Source organism: Euwallacea fornicatus, chromosome 18 (genome assembly GCF_040115645.1).
Source record: "Euwallacea fornicatus isolate EFF26 chromosome 18, ASM4011564v1, whole genome shotgun sequence".
Classification (NCBI taxonomy): domain Eukaryota; kingdom Metazoa; phylum Arthropoda; class Insecta; order Coleoptera; family Curculionidae; genus Euwallacea; species Euwallacea fornicatus.
In genome coordinates, this window is record NC_089558.1 from 1,475,820 (window position 1) to 1,491,642 (window position 15,823).

The 15,823-nt window shown below is 37.5% G+C and overlaps 1 protein-coding gene across 6 annotated transcripts in view; it reads right to left on the reverse strand.

The window, feature by feature from the left end:
- LOC136345142 (heterogeneous nuclear ribonucleoprotein C-like 1) overlaps window positions 1–15,823 on the reverse strand; it is a 142,067-nt gene that overhangs the window by 25,969 nt on the left and 100,275 nt on the right. For all 6 annotated transcript variants that reach the window (XM_066293180.1, XM_066293178.1, XM_066293177.1 and 3 more), the window contains one exon: window positions 8,068–8,085. In XM_066293180.1, the coding sequence (XP_066149277.1) occupies window positions 8,068–8,085 (18 nt within the window). The remainder of the gene's footprint in view (window positions 1–8,067; window positions 8,086–15,823) is intronic.

Sequence of the window (15,823 nt, forward strand, 5' to 3'; positions counted from 1 at the left end):
ATGCAGCGTAAATGGGCTTCAGAACCGAATACCAAACTAAACGTTTCAATGTAAATATATACAACTCATCATTTTAACAGTTCGCAGTAGGACCCAGGGAAAACTTCCTAAAAGCGCGTTTCCTGTTTTCAATTTATATCTACGGCTCCGAAGGTAGATATTCGAATTTCAATGCAGCGAATATGAAATTTTGGGGATGAATATTTTTATCGCGCATTAATAGATTTCCCCACTGCCGAATTTAAAAGTCGATAATGATTCTCAGGGCTCTTAGAATTGTGGCAGCCATCCACATTAAGGCTCCAATCAAAATTTGCGTAATTTTCCCGGACGAAAAGGGGATGGAGATTAGAAAATAAACGGGCCAACCAAATTCGAAACTTTGTAATGGATTCCGGTGCCCTTTCGCCTGTCATCATCAAAGTGAGAAAACTCGGTCCCATTTAATCTGCATAAAAATGTGTAGGTAATCTGTTGCGAAAAGTCGACTTAATTTTATGACGTAAAGTAACGGGCTCGACCGCAAAAGATTAAACAACAAACAAAACAGGTTGAAACTTTGATCCTTTCGTCCGGGAGCAAGGCAGGAAACGGCCGCGCGACCCGGAATAATCCGGAGGACTTAACGACTAGAAAAGGATGTTTCGGCGGCCGTTATTCGCAACCCGAAAAGAGATACTTGAGGAATTTCACAACGGTGCTTGATTAAGGGCTATTATAGCGATTAATCAGCTCATGCTGCACATACCGCCATCGTGCACCCTCAGGATAGATAGTACTCCTTTGCCATTCTGATGTCTCAGGCAACTCGCATTCCTCGCGCCACCATCTGGCTGCAAACTAAATTGAAATTTTTCAAAATGTAGAGGACTTTTATTGCACAGGCGGATTAGAGCGATTTAAAACGAAGGAAGTTTCCCAATTTATCGTTTGTGTATTCCATTTGGGTTTTTGCCGCTGTCCGATCTTACTTGAAATTGTTTTCAGTACACCCCTGTTTTGCGGGCTTTAAATCCATTGTTTTTCGACCTCCACTGATCCCTTACAGCGCTCCACATGGAGTATGAAATTTTCATAAATATCGGTATCAATAAAATAAATCCGTAATAATCAGTGGCGCGCGGTGTTTTTCTTGTTTTCTATGAAATTTGGTTGGTAAAGGACGAATTCGCCTCGGAGCTTTTACCCTTTAACCACTTTTAGCACTAACACGGTTTTTTCTATGTAAAAAAAAATAATTGTGACCGATCAATTTCCGGGGGGTCAGGGGCGCACCTCGCTTCTCAGAGCCTCCACGATTTTTGCACTTACGACGACCTTTTCCTGGACAATTTGCTTTTCTCCATTTTTTTCCCGGTACGACACTGGCTTTTCCTGTCGCTGTACCTTGCTCGAAATTAGTGTTCTGCACGCCCCGGTTTCTATTGGCTGCAAACCATGTTTTTCAAAATACAAAGAACCCTTGTAGCGTTCAATAATGTATACAATAAGTCATTAGCGCATCGTATTGTGGCGAAACCTAGCAATTTTGTAAAATTATTTCTTCACAGCCTAAAGGAAGAGGGTTTTATATAGAGAATTATAGAATATTATGGTGAAGGCAATTTAGGTTCGTTTAGCTTCCTATGAGTTATGAAAATAATTAATGCAATGTTTCTTGAAACGTTTGGGAATATAATTCAATTCAAATAATTTTAAAACAAGAATTTGTGGATTACTAAAACAATGATGTCTAATTTTCAGGTAAATGGGGTCAGGTCGCTGCACGTTACCTGAAGATTTGAAAATAATTGATGTTAGGTTACTTAAAGTTACAAAAATAAACCAACATCGGTAGTGGTCGGTGAACAATAAAATTTCAAATATATTATTCAATTATCTCTATTTAATTTCTACTCGTAACCGTGAAGTGGCCCATTAGTGACCTGATGGCCCACTTCTCTCGGCTAGAACTCACGATCCAAAACTATTATTATTGATAAGTCGTGAAACGAGAGGTAAGTTCGTTAATATGCATTATTACAGTCACGTGCACGTGGCAGCGTAGTCTTCACTGATTTTAGTGTGAAAATAATTTCACTATAATCAATCACCATAACGTTATTAAAACGCAACATTGCACTCACTCCAAAGGTTAGAAAGAGGAGGCCCGCACCCTATAGGATTTTATTTAAGCACGTAGACCAACCTCAAGGGTTATTCTAAGACGAGAAGTGTATATAAACATAGATCCGGCAGTGTTTCGTTGCCAAGATACAGGGTGTCAAACTGTTTTTGAAAAAAAAAAATTTTTGTAAAAATTTTAATAAACCTTTAGCAGATTTCATTGCAATTTGGTGGTATTATTTATGGTCATTATTGTTACTTATGCGCTCCTGACTTTTTTTAATTTATGCATTTTTTTGCATTAAGCACAGTCATGGCCACCGAGCTGACCGGATTTAAATCCGTTCGATTCGTCCCTTTGGGGGCATGTAAATTTCTTGGTTTATAGAACTACAGTCAACATTGAAGAATAATTAATCAGATAAGATATACGTTGAGGGTATTTCAACGCGTTCGGCAATCGATGTTAAGACGAGGTAATGCCTGCGTTGAAGTTGAAGGAAGACGCTTTCAGCAATTATTATAAGTTCCATGTTGAGTATTGTTAATTTTTTTTTCTAAAAAGAACTACATAATATTTGTTTAAAGGTAGTTTTAATGGTGTTTTTCTTGTTTGATTTTCCTTAAATTTCCGGCGTAACAACTTCTAGCTTAAAACATTAAAAACTGGCACCAAGTTTTAGCGTCATTTTAGTTCGCATCTTCTTGTTATTTAAGAGTTTTTTTTCTAATATAAAACGATAAAAAAAAGTTTGACGTCCTGTATCTTGAAAACGGAATATTATCGGACCTATGTTTATATAAACTATTCATTTTAGAATCGCTCAGCAAATCACCTCTTGAAGTTTGGCCACGTACTTAAATAACACCCTGTAGATCGCTTGTGCTATACGTTAAAGCACCCATTAGGGCTATACTCGACCGAGTCCCTTGAGCCACACAACTGCCCAACACTTGAGTGTTTATTGTATTTAACATTAGTTAAGGTGATTTTTCAAGTCGAGCTTTTGAAAAATTGCGAAAATAATTTGGGTCGGGTCAGGTTATTTACTCCGCTGTTTTTACACTCTGACTCATTTATATTTCAAAACGGTCGCTTCGATTTCAGAAATCAACGTTACGTTTCACAATCGTCACAGGTATTTCAAAAATAAAAAAAATTGGATTTCAGAATTCCTCATTTGAATTTCAGAATATTAATTATCGACGTACGCCTTGGATTGGAACTTTTTTCTAGAGCCTCAACTACGACGTGATCTGAATGTTAAACGTAGTGTTGGAAAGATGCAAATTTCTCAAATTCTCATTAATATACAGGGTATACCAATTAAAATGTAACACTTTATCAATAACCCTGAAAATATCGCTTTCGATACCACATTGTTATGTCCCCTCGCTGAAGTCTATGTAAAAGAGTGCCGTGAAGACGTTTTAATTGAAAATGATGATGCTGCTAAATTTACGGGCACTTTCACATAGATTTAGACACGAAAAAATTCGTATTTCCGAAAGACGTCCTGGAGACGTCTGAAACGGCAATTCGCATCCAGGTGGAAAGTGTGTCGACGAAATCGCTTAATGAATATAAATGAAGGCGTACGTAAACTGCAAGTGATCTATTTTCGAATTAAAACAACTATAATATTATAAACAACGAAGAAAGTGTTACAAATTCACTTCAGTTCAGGTTAGGTTACTTTGGAATATGCTACGAGTTTAGTTCAATTCAGTTCAGTTCGGTTTAGCTTAGTTCAGAACGTGCTGTAAATTTAGTTCCATCCGGTTCAGTTCAGAATACGTTAAAAATTTCATTAAGTTCGGATCAGTCTAGAATGTGTTATGAATAACAGATTGTGGAGGTCATATGACTATTTCCAAATTTGACTAACGATTATACGAATGACATACTGAAACCCAACTTAAAATAGGGCAGTGACGGAACTAATTCATGTAAGTCTTCTTAGACCTTGAGAGACACGACAGGTCAGTCCAGATTGCTTAAAATCTGGAAAGTTTTAACTCGTATATTTCTCGATCAAATAACAATCTCTATTAATGACTTCACGACTGGTTGCACATATTTATTGGCAAACCTGCCTCATGGAGGTCCGTATTCTCTTAACTGTCTTTCCAGGTAAAGGTAAGTGATTTCTGACTTCTCAAACACTTTCTTCTCGCGGTCATTTCCAAGTCAATTCAATTCTGGAAGCAAAGCGACGGAAATTCAATTAAGTTTAATGTTTGATCCGGAGCCGCGATGTAAAAAAAGGGGGCCCCGACAGTCTTGAATAATATCGCCCCTTAATGGATTTCGAATTAAGTGATGCGTCTCGTAGGACCGATTCCTTGCGTTTTATTTGCATTTTTATGGGCGGCAGAGCGGGCAAATAGACGAAAATATGCTCCAATTTGACTTCGAGGTGCCAGGGAAAAGGCGTAATAAGGTTATATTTGCGAAACTGGTAAAATGAAAAAATTACTTAAAAATAACCCCCGAATAGAAAAAAGGTGGGAACTGAACAGACCAAGCAATAGGAAGTAATTGTCTAGTCACCCTCTAAATTTAGCCCGCACTAGCAACGTTGTGTCCAAATATTTCAACTCAACAAGCATAGGAATCCAGAATGGTCGGGATAATGGGGATATGTGTTCCAGAGTGGGGGTTTCGGCCGGGACCGCAGAGAACGTGTTTTAGTTTCTGACCTTATATCCGCATCCAAATTCGCAGAATAATCCGAAGCTACAAATGGAATTGTTTGCTGGCAGTATCAAAATATGTCACTTCTCAAGGAGGAAAAATCCCACCCAAATGAGAATTTCGATTCTCAGTTTCAGTGCACACGAAACGCATCCATCAACGTGGCCTTTGCGTCCAAAGCAGGTCTGTAATTTCCTCTTTCCAATGGGATTGTATGGACAACACACCATTACTGACCGGGATTTCCAGAAGTCGATAAAAGCTGCATTTCAGTTAGAATGATTTTCTTTTTGGAAAAAATTGCTATAGAGATTTATGGCAGCGTTGACAATCCACCTGTTGCCAGTGATGGGCATCTTTCTGTAATCTGATTCTCCGGCCAGTTTACGCTTCTTTGTCGAGGTTGCCCCTGTTTTTTTCCTCGATTTATATTTCTTCGATGACTTGGAAAAAGGCGAATTCCAAGTAAGAAAAAGCGCTTTTATGATTCTTTTGTTTGAGGGAAATATATCAAAGAGAGACATAGTTTATGAGTCCATTAACTATGATAATGACGCGCCATTAAAGACCGGGACAGAAATATGGCTTTTTTTATCTGTCTGAAACCTTAATATCCAGTTTCTTCTCCGCGACCACGCAAGTTTCAATTCAAAATTCACGATGAAAGATTCAGATACAGATAACAATATCCCCATATAATGTAGAATTTTCCGCTTTATCCCTATCGCGAAATTTGCGAATAATACCGGCGTAGGAAACACGAGTAACTCATTTCGTTCAAATTTCCCTAACAAGCCCGGATACAAAAATGGCATGTTTTATAGAATTAGTGGAATTCCTTCAGACATTGTCGCGTAACTGACGCTTTATTAGAAGATATTTTGCTTACAAACGAAACTTATCGGATATGACATGACGTTCCCTTTAGCGATAAAACCATGTCAAGTTGGACTTTTTTCTGGGCACACTAACACATTTATATGTGGGAATTTGGTGAAGCCGAACTATGCATGAAGGCTAAAACGTATCCAGGGGTTTAGGAATGCCCGACAAGGAAATGGGATTACATACATTACGACCTCGTTTCCAAATTGAGATTTATGCCATTTTTTTGCTTATTTATAGCGGCACTCTATGTAGATTTTAATAAAGATAAATCCTTATTTTTCTGGTTGTTTAGAACATGTCTTGGTTCGTTGGTAAAAGGACACTTACGACAATGAATCTTTTCTCCAAATTCGGGAGTTTTCCGAATTCACGGAAGAATTATTTTTAACAACTGCCATAAGCTCGAAAGCTGTACACACCGAGCTCTAGTGCGAAATATCTCCGAATTGCATTGGACTTTTTTCTCTCGGCTTTTTGCAACGAATCCTTGCATACAAATTTGCACGTCGGACAACGATCCTGGATGCGAATGTATCCAGGTCACGTTCTGAAGTATACACACAGATTTTTGCGCGAAATTTGTTATGTATTGCCGAACTGGAGAGGGTGTATCGGACTTCATTGTTTATTCAAAGCTTTCCGTTTGATGTATTGAAAATTAAGTTGGTCGCGAAAAGGGGCTTGTCCGGTGTTTTATCGCGGGGTTTGATTACGAGAGACAGCTAATCTCGACCCTAAAAAATAGCCCAAGATAGACTGCAAAGGAGGGCTGCACAAAGAAGAACTCAATCAGGAACGAGAAGGGGTCGATGAGATGGAGCAAATTTGTTTTTCTTGTAACATTCTCATTTTCGAAAATATACGATTTGAAAAGAGCTTCACTCAAACGTATATAATAATTGCATTGAACTTTGCCGACTAGTTTTAGAGGAAACAGGTGAAAAAAGTACGAGTGCAAGTAGAGCGGACCTGTTATGTAATCGTCAATCGAATTTGAAAATAATTATTTTGACTCCACAATGTGTTAATTGTAACAATCTAAACTGAACCGAGCTGAATTACATTTGTGGCACAGTCTCAACTGAACTAAACTGAACTGAACTAAATTTGTGATACATCTTGAATTGAACGGATCTAAATTTATAGCACATTCTGAACTGAACTAAACTGAATTGAACTAAACTGAATTGAACTAAACTGAATTGAACTAAACTGAATTGAACTAAACTGAATTGAACTAAACTGAATTGAACTAAACTGAATTGAACTAAACTGAATTGAACTAAACTGAATTGAACTAAACTGAATTGAACTAAACTGAATTGAACTAAACTGAATTGAACTAAACTGAATTGAACTAAACTGAATTGAACTAAACTGAATGGAACTAAACTGAATTGAACTAAACTGAATTGAACTAAACTGAATTGAACTTGCAACACACTCTGACATGAACTGAATTTGTAGTCCTGAAATGAACTAAATATCTGGACAATTTACGACAAAGAGGTGAAAAAAGCACGAGTGCATGCGGTAGGAACGCCTTCGTCTGACCCAGATTATACGAATTGGTGTAAAATTATGCTAAATTTTTAATTATATGAATATCATGAACCAAATGCTGTTTTCATGTTGTTTGAATGGCAATAACTTCGTCGTTATTAGGGATACGAATTTTCGCCAGCGGTCATTTTGCAACTCTTTGATCTACAATTTCAAGACTCCTACTGTAACCTATCTTAAGAAGTCTTCAAAATTACAAGCAACGTAGCAAAAATAATATTTTACTCTTGACTCTTGCGTATCACTATTAAACGTTATTGAATTGATTATTACTAATTAAATTGCCAATAATAACGTTTGCACCCCCTCGTAATTTAAACTCATTTGTCCTGAATTACTTTTCGAATTCCAAGAGAACGCACCATTCATACCATAACAAGAATTAAACCTCATATGGCCTAAACTATCACTTTTGAAACGGCAAATAACTCATGGTAATTTGGCATGAATTATTATCAAGATCACAAGTGACCTGAACTGATTTAATAATGAAGAACACCTTAAAATGGTGAGGCATCCATTAATCGACTATTATATGACTCTAAGTAACCTCAACTGCTGGAATTATTTTGAACATTCTATGTAACCTAAGCTAATCCGATTATTTGCAAGACGTTAAGTAATATGGCTGACCTGTTCTGAATTATTTACCACGTCGAAGTGAACTGAACAGCCCGGATTTAATTCCAAAACTCTAACTTATCTGACCTGACCTGATATTTCCATAATTTAACCTAACCTAAATTAGTCATCCAAGGGGGTTATTTCGATACTTACAAAAGCTGATGAGGAAACGCTTGTTAGGATCTTACCTGTCGTAGTAATAATCCCTGAAACAAAACAAAAAATTAAATTAAGTTTTCATGAGAGTATGTAAGTGAATTATAAATATTTAACCTTACTACACAAGCTGGAAATAGATTTGACCCAATATCCTAAGTAATACCCCTTAGTTTATGGCAAACTTTCCCGCTTTTCCATTGCTTAACGCCAAAAAGAATTAAGTAAATTCCTCCGCCTTTAGTTTTTATCTCTTAAATCCGGAAAGGCACTTTCCGGAGTAGTGATTAAACTGGAAGGCGATCCAGTCTCTCAGAAACGTGACTTTTCCGGACGAGATTAAAGAACGAGCCACAATTAGTGGAAGGCTTGTCGTTGTAATTGCACGGCACGGAAATCTATAATTTTATGCCTTATATTGAGGATAATTGAAACGAGAAATCTCTTACAAATACATGAAATGCATTAATATTTGCTGTCCTCAAAATAAAATCCTCGAATCGCCTTAAATTGACAAAGACTATCTTAAAAAATAGCTCTATTTGACTGGCTATTCATCCACTGTCCTCCATCCCGCAATGTCCATGCGATAAGAGGGCATGAAGGGCGTTGAAAACATATGACACGATGTCTAGGTGGGATTTGCTTTGCTTTCAGCGTTCCCACGTTATAAATCGCCTTTCTGATAAAGTCTGGAACGGTCAGGAAAATTGCGAGAATTAGGTCGGAAGCTATACAAGAGGTTCTGCATATCGAAAGCAACGGCATTACAATTAAATCCAGGCTTAGGGTGTAATTTGGCTTAAAGTATTTGTTGTACCTTAAGGCCATAAATCCTGGTATGAAAGAGGAGACCTTTTGACCCATAAGGGGAATAAATTATAGTTAGATCTGCATTGTTGCAATTTACGTATGATAGTTTAAAACAAAAAGGACGTTGACTTACTAGACGATTAGAATCGACTGTTTTGTTAACAAATCGGTTGGATGAAACGCGTTTTCAGGAGAGCAGCCGGTTGGAAAAAGTTGACACTTTAGATGATCGGTTGGGCTCGCGGGGCCGTCGGTTGGATCCGGTCACTGCATGTTTTGCACGGTTGGAGGCAGTTGTTTTGACAAAAAAGAGTTGGACGATTTTTTTTTGCGGTTAGCGAAGTCGGGGCTTTTATATGTCTACAGATATGTGCACGACTTTTTGCTGAAGAAGTGTTCGCACCTAACCGACCAGAATGCAGTCATAACTGTATACAACTTATAAGTAGAGTAAATATTGTAGTTAAATTGTTTTAGCTAGCCTGCGCTTCGTAAGGTATTTACGTAGGTCTAAAGTCTAATTATTTACGCATAAATATTGTTTGTTTAGACTTTAGTTTCCATGACAGCAACAATTCTTTTAAGAGCAGTGGGCGCTGGTTTATTTCCACATTGTAGTCCGACGTTTTTGGCAATGGGCCATGAAGCAGAAATAAGGCTTGTTAATTTTTTATCCACATTTAATTAAATAGCCAGGAATTAAATTATTCTAATTTATGTAAAAGATTAAAAAAATATGATTTATGCGAAAAACGTTGTACGTATTCTGATGGAAATAATATCTGTGCCATTGTTAACTTCTCATTCAGTTATAGTTTTATTGTTATATTCAGTTATTAGTTTAGAAAAAAAGACGAGAAAACGTATTTTACAACATACTCCATAATGGTGTCTTTTCAATCAGGTTGTGTAAAACCAAAATTCTTAAGAGTGAGCTTAAAAGTGAACTTTAAGGAATGCTATTCAGTCGAACATTCATTGCCAAGCCCTATGCAACGATGAAATACGAAGAATTAATAACATAATTTTATTATAAAACTCGCGCCCTTTATCGCGTTGCATAATAGAGCAGTTTAAAGATTTTTCTAGATAAAAAGAGAAATTCCCACAGATTTATGTTTCATCATTCTTAACATCTGATTTCTCCTACACAGACCCAAGAAACACCAGGTGCGTTTCCGTTTTCCATTCTTTTCGGAGCTTTAGCTATATTAGTCCAAAATATTCAACTTCGGTGATTGAACTTTGCGAAGCAGTTTTTGAAATAGTTTTCAGTTACATTTGCCCTGAACGCCGCGCGATATTTTACGACTTTAATTCCGAAACTACTCATTTCCGCCTTGAATTCCACCAAATATTGTAGAATAATTAAAAATTACTCTCCCAAGCTTAGACCTCATTTAAATTCAGCGCAGAAATACATAAGGTCTTAGATATTCGAAATAAAGCCATCCTTGGCATTTCCAATTGGAAATCAAATATTCCATTTAGGTCCCGATTCAAGGGCATTTCTGCAGAATCCGAATGGGAGTCTAGGGGGATTTCGAGGGTCTGTAATTTCGACACTCTCAATTATAGTTTTGGGCAAAAGTGCTAATTGGTGAAAATATTCCATTAGCTTCAGATTAATAATGAAACAATCAAATTCAGGTGAACAAATAAATAATGTTTTCTCCTCTACATATGTGTGATAAATGAATTGTGCCCTTAAAAGCACAACATGCAGGCAGAATGGAATAAATGAAAAGCCATCATCAATTAACCAGTGCTGCTATTGTATATGGACTACCAAATTAACCTTCTCTGCATTAAAACATAAATAAATAAGGTTTTGATGTTGTATTGGTTGCTCGATAACGTAATTTGGAGGGTTGATTAATTAATTCCGATTCCCTCTAATTATTCAGGTATCTGCAGTCTTACTGATAAAAACGGGGGATAAAAAGAAAATCGATAAAAAGACATTTGGAAATTATGTGCTATTTTTGGGCCACGAAAAATAAAATATGTGTCAAATTTATGACCCATAAAACTCCTTCTGTCCCTCAAAAGGTTGATATTATGGGTGCCGCATAAAAAAGGGATATTTTCATATACAGGGTATTTTCCAGACACATGGTAATTTAAAGGGATACTCCTCAAGTCAAACTAAAAAAAATCCAATAAAGATATGACCAGAATCGCTTCATTTACGAAATAGAGACTCATAAGAAGCAAAACTCTAATGTTTTTGAAAGGATTCGGCATTTATTTAAATGTAGACAGGGGGTGGGGCACATCTCGTTTTTCGACTAAGGCAAATAGACACGCGTCATCAAAACAGGTACCAGCAATGCCACCGAAAAAAATGAAAGCCAAGTTAACAGTTTGTCGTGGAAAAATCGAAAAACCCACCAGTTACAAGTACTTTCGGCTATAGCTTAAAAGAGTTGCAACAGGGAGAATAAAAATATTCAGAGAAGTCTTTGATAGTGCTCACGCCACATTCCTCTAGTTGAGTGAACAAAAGACCTCTCAAAGCACTCGTGGATCGTTTAAAATCTTTTCAATTGCAGTTTTGAGGCAAATAGTAATCTATTACTCCCGAAATGACGATCAAAATAGGAGCAAAACGACTAATTTGCATTTTCCCGCAGCGAAGGCGGTTAATTCGGGGAAATGTGTTAGCGGGAGAATTATGCAGATATAGTAAGTTTTATAGCTTGTAAATTGTCATAATCGATATTGTTCAACATCGCTTTTTAAGAGGCTTTGAGAACGAATTAGTCGAAGGCGAAAAAAAGGATGAGGGTAATTTGTAAGTAGCTTAAAAGGCAAATGATATGCCCATCATCCAAATTGAATAATTGAGACGGATGCGAAAAGTCGAGAGTACAACTCGCTTGTGAAAAACGGAAACTTGCTAATTTAACCCCTTCACATTACAGTAAAATATAAACTGAAAACTCCACTACAAAGGTTTAATTCGGGGGCGAGCCCTGGGCACTTTTAGGGCCGTATTAGGGGCTTCTTGTGACTTACACGTAGAAGATTAAAAAAAATACCATTTATGCATAAAACGTTGTACGTACCACGGGCCGAAAGAAGGATTACGCCTTTGACCGAATAAAGGCTTCCTGCTTAGCATCGGGCCTCAAACTTTAGTTGTTAGTTAGTTATTTACGTATGATGGAACTTTAAGTGAAAAGTTATTTACGTATGGAGTTATTTACGTGTGAAGGAACTTTACATGCAAAGTTATTTACGTGTGGAGTTATTGACGTATAGTGAGCCGAAGAACAAGGTTACGTTTGTGGTTAAAGTTTGAGGCTGGATGCAATCCAGAGGACCTTTATTTGGTCGCGTGTGCAATCTTCCTGGTTGATTTATTTGTGTTGTCATTTTGTGTTTCTGACTTAATTTATGTGTAATTAATTTAGTTGGAAAATTTTCAAGACTGCTTCATTATATAAAGCGATGAGAGACGCGAGTTTTCTAATAAAAATACTTGGCTACCGTTTGTTCATTACGTAATAGGTTGGCTAACGAACTGCAATATTTATTTCTTGCGTTGATTTGTAGATCTCCGAAGGCCCCCGGCAACAACATAGATTGACACGGACTCGGTCTGGGGAGACCGATATAATTTATCGTTAAACACCATCTAAAATATTTTGTTAAAAATGTAGACCGAAAGAATCGATATGATTTTAACAGGAACAAATAAGGAGAAATTGCAATATATTACGACATATGTCGCACCTTTTCTTCTTCAAAAGCAAGGTGATGCCATCTTTGAACTGCGACGTTTCGATTTCCGACAATCACCATCAACCCTCTTTTTGCTTGGATTTTTATATTTTTGAATTCAACGACGTCGTCTACGAATCTGTACCCAGCCACATTAACGAGCTGTGAAGAAGGACGAACACAAACTTAGACCAAAGTACGAAAAAAGGGATGTTTTTGGATCAAGGCATGGAGTACAGAGCTGTGAAGTGGAGGGTGAATCCCTTCGAGCACCTCTTACAATTTCCGTTATTTATTGGTTACTTATTTCGTTATATACGGACCGCTTCGCGTCCTTTGGTCAGCTGCAATCAGGGGGTCGTAAAGTATCATTTTTCACACTTCTTAGGTGAATAACTATAAAATGTTCCACAACTTCTGTTTTGGCATCTTTTTCGCGATAGAACTTCGCAATTTCGCCAGGTTTATGATCGTATCACTTGTTAGTTGTGTTCCGACGCACCCCCTTCATTTCATCCATCCGGCTTCGGATGCGAAACAAGTACAAGACGTTTCTGTCAGCTCGTCTTTGGGTATATTTCATGTGTCCTAATGGAAGCGCATAATACGCTTGAATCTAGCATTCTGCTAAAGCAAGTCCGAAATCTCCTTACCAACGTAAATCTTCGTAACTTTTCAATTAACCTATTTTCCAAAATTAACAATTCGCTACCTGGGAATTGTAAATTTGTCTCGGCATTAGGAGAATTTCCATTTTCCCGGACCGCAAGAATCACCTGGTTTGGAATCGTCGCTCTAGTTCATGATTCGATACGAGCCCTGAGCACAAATTCCGATACAGTTCCCCCTTAAACCCGATGGTGTCCCAGCTGAACAACAAAAATTGTTTTAGACATACTTTATTTCCGGGAACGGCCATATATAACTCTTTCCCGTGCCTCGTGAGACAGAACGAATCCTTTCGAAATGAATCTGCAGCCAAATACATCGGAAAACGGATTAAATATTTAGCCCCTAAGTTATCCCTTTTTGAATCGATCCCTTTTCTAATTTAAGAAAGTGATTGTTTTATTGCTGATTAAAAGACAGTACTGGAAATCAAAGTTATAACTCGGATCTGCCGACCCTCAACAACAAATTGAGGTTATTTTCGTTCTGAAATCCACGTTTTCCGTGCAGCATTTGGCTAAATTGCTTCGCATTTACTACAAATGGCAGTGTAACTTTTTTGACCGCACAGCGGTCTGAAGGGTATCCCCGGGTTTAACCTTGTTACCTTAGAAAAATGGACTTTAACTGATAAGGCCCCTTCTTTATGAGCTAATATATTTGAAACCCAATGCGTTTTAGACCTGGTTATTTTATCTTGAGTCCATTTAGCAATAATTAGAGCAAACTAAACTCTCCCGGTTCAATGAGAACGAGGACAAATATTGGCAAAGCGACTCGCAATAGCAGCAGATAGTCATGTTTAATTTAAATATGGCTTCTAAATGGAAAATTGCTATTATGCTCATTACAGGTAGAGCGATGGAGGCATGCGGGCGGTGAATATTAGGAAAATTGCAACGAAATTCTGTTAACGTATCTCCAAAAATTCCCCATTAATATCTCCGGCAGTCCGAAACCGAATGATACAACATAGTTCAACCCCGTCTGGAACTTCCCTCATCTTTGTATGCGGTGCAACACTTTTAAGGGAAAAAATCTGAACCTGAATCAACATGCGACACACGTTAGCAATCTGAATGGGGATTCAAACAGGAAGTGTCAATAGCCATTAACACCCTCTTTGTGTTTAAACAAGCCAATTCGGTTTATGTGATTAGGTAAGAGGAATTAGGGTAACTTCAGGCAACTTCCCAGAAGTGTGCTGGAAACCGGACGTGATCACTTAGCTGAAACAGTCGACAAGAAACCCGTTTGGGGGCTTTGGTTGGCCGAAATTATACTCTCAGGAGTAAATTGACCGAATATTAACAGGAGCAGATTTGGTCGGATCAAGTGCAATTAATACCGGATCAGCGGCAAGAATATCGAGGATGGAGCATATTTTTGATGGGCGTTTGCGAACCGGAAAATGTTGACTTTTCCGATGTACGACTTTCGTATAGTGTTAATTGTTGATTCGCTGTTTAATTCAGAAAGTGGCCTGTGCCTCGTGTTATTGTCGTATCTTCTATTTACGCTAATTTGCCCGTATTCAGAAACCCACATCACGAGCGTACAGACTGGGTGTCTAGTCACTCGAAAAAGTTGCTCAGGGAGTTCGACCCTTGGTGAGAACTTGCCGTTGTTGCCGGAAACAAAAACTACCGTAAATCTATTTTCTGACAAGGGCCACATGTCAAAAAATTCAAAATTTCGATGGAGACGAACCACGCCACGAATTTTGGCACATTTCGCAGGTTCGAAGTTCAATTAAGGAAAACTACAGTGGTTCGTCGTGCGTGAGATGGCCAAGAGCGTAGCAGATAGAGCCTGGTAAAGGTGAACACTATGACGAGTCAACGTTTAGAGGTTAATTACGTCACTAGTGGTTATATAAGGTGTCTCCGAACATGGTGCCATAAATTCAGTCACGTGTTTTAGGTTCTTAAATATGACGAAAACTTCGTATAACCATATATCGGTAGTTGTTTCCTTTTCGATATACAGGGTGTGAGAAGTTCGTTCCTGAGGATGATATTTTATTATGATTTTTGAAACGTTTCTAGAAAAATTAATGAAATTTTGTACTTTATCATAATTTTTAGTGCTGCTTTTGAATCTCTCCAAAGAAATTTGCAGGTGGACAGGTGGTACAGGGGGGGTAGTGCTTAAAAAGTACTTAAGGTTTTTTGCATTTAATTCTCTGCGGGTTTTATAGGAAAAATATTAAATTTGAAAATTTTGATATAAAAAGGTACTGTTATTGAGATTCAAAATTTCTAACAGTTTTGGAAGAAATCCTGGCTTAAAATATTGGTGGACACTATGTTCCATTAAACAAACATGAGACTTAAAACCCCCTGTTCACTCATTCTCTTTAACAATAATTGTGTTTCAACACTGTTCCGGTGACAACGCAAAACCATCAGATATTTTTAATAAATGTAGTCATGACGGAAATGTCAAAAATATTTTTCTGTTTCTTTTCAAGGTCAGCTGGTTTCAAATCTGATGTTTATTGAATAAAACATAGTATCCACCAATTTATTAAATTTCAAGATTCCCCAACACTATTGGAGATTTCGAGTTTTAATA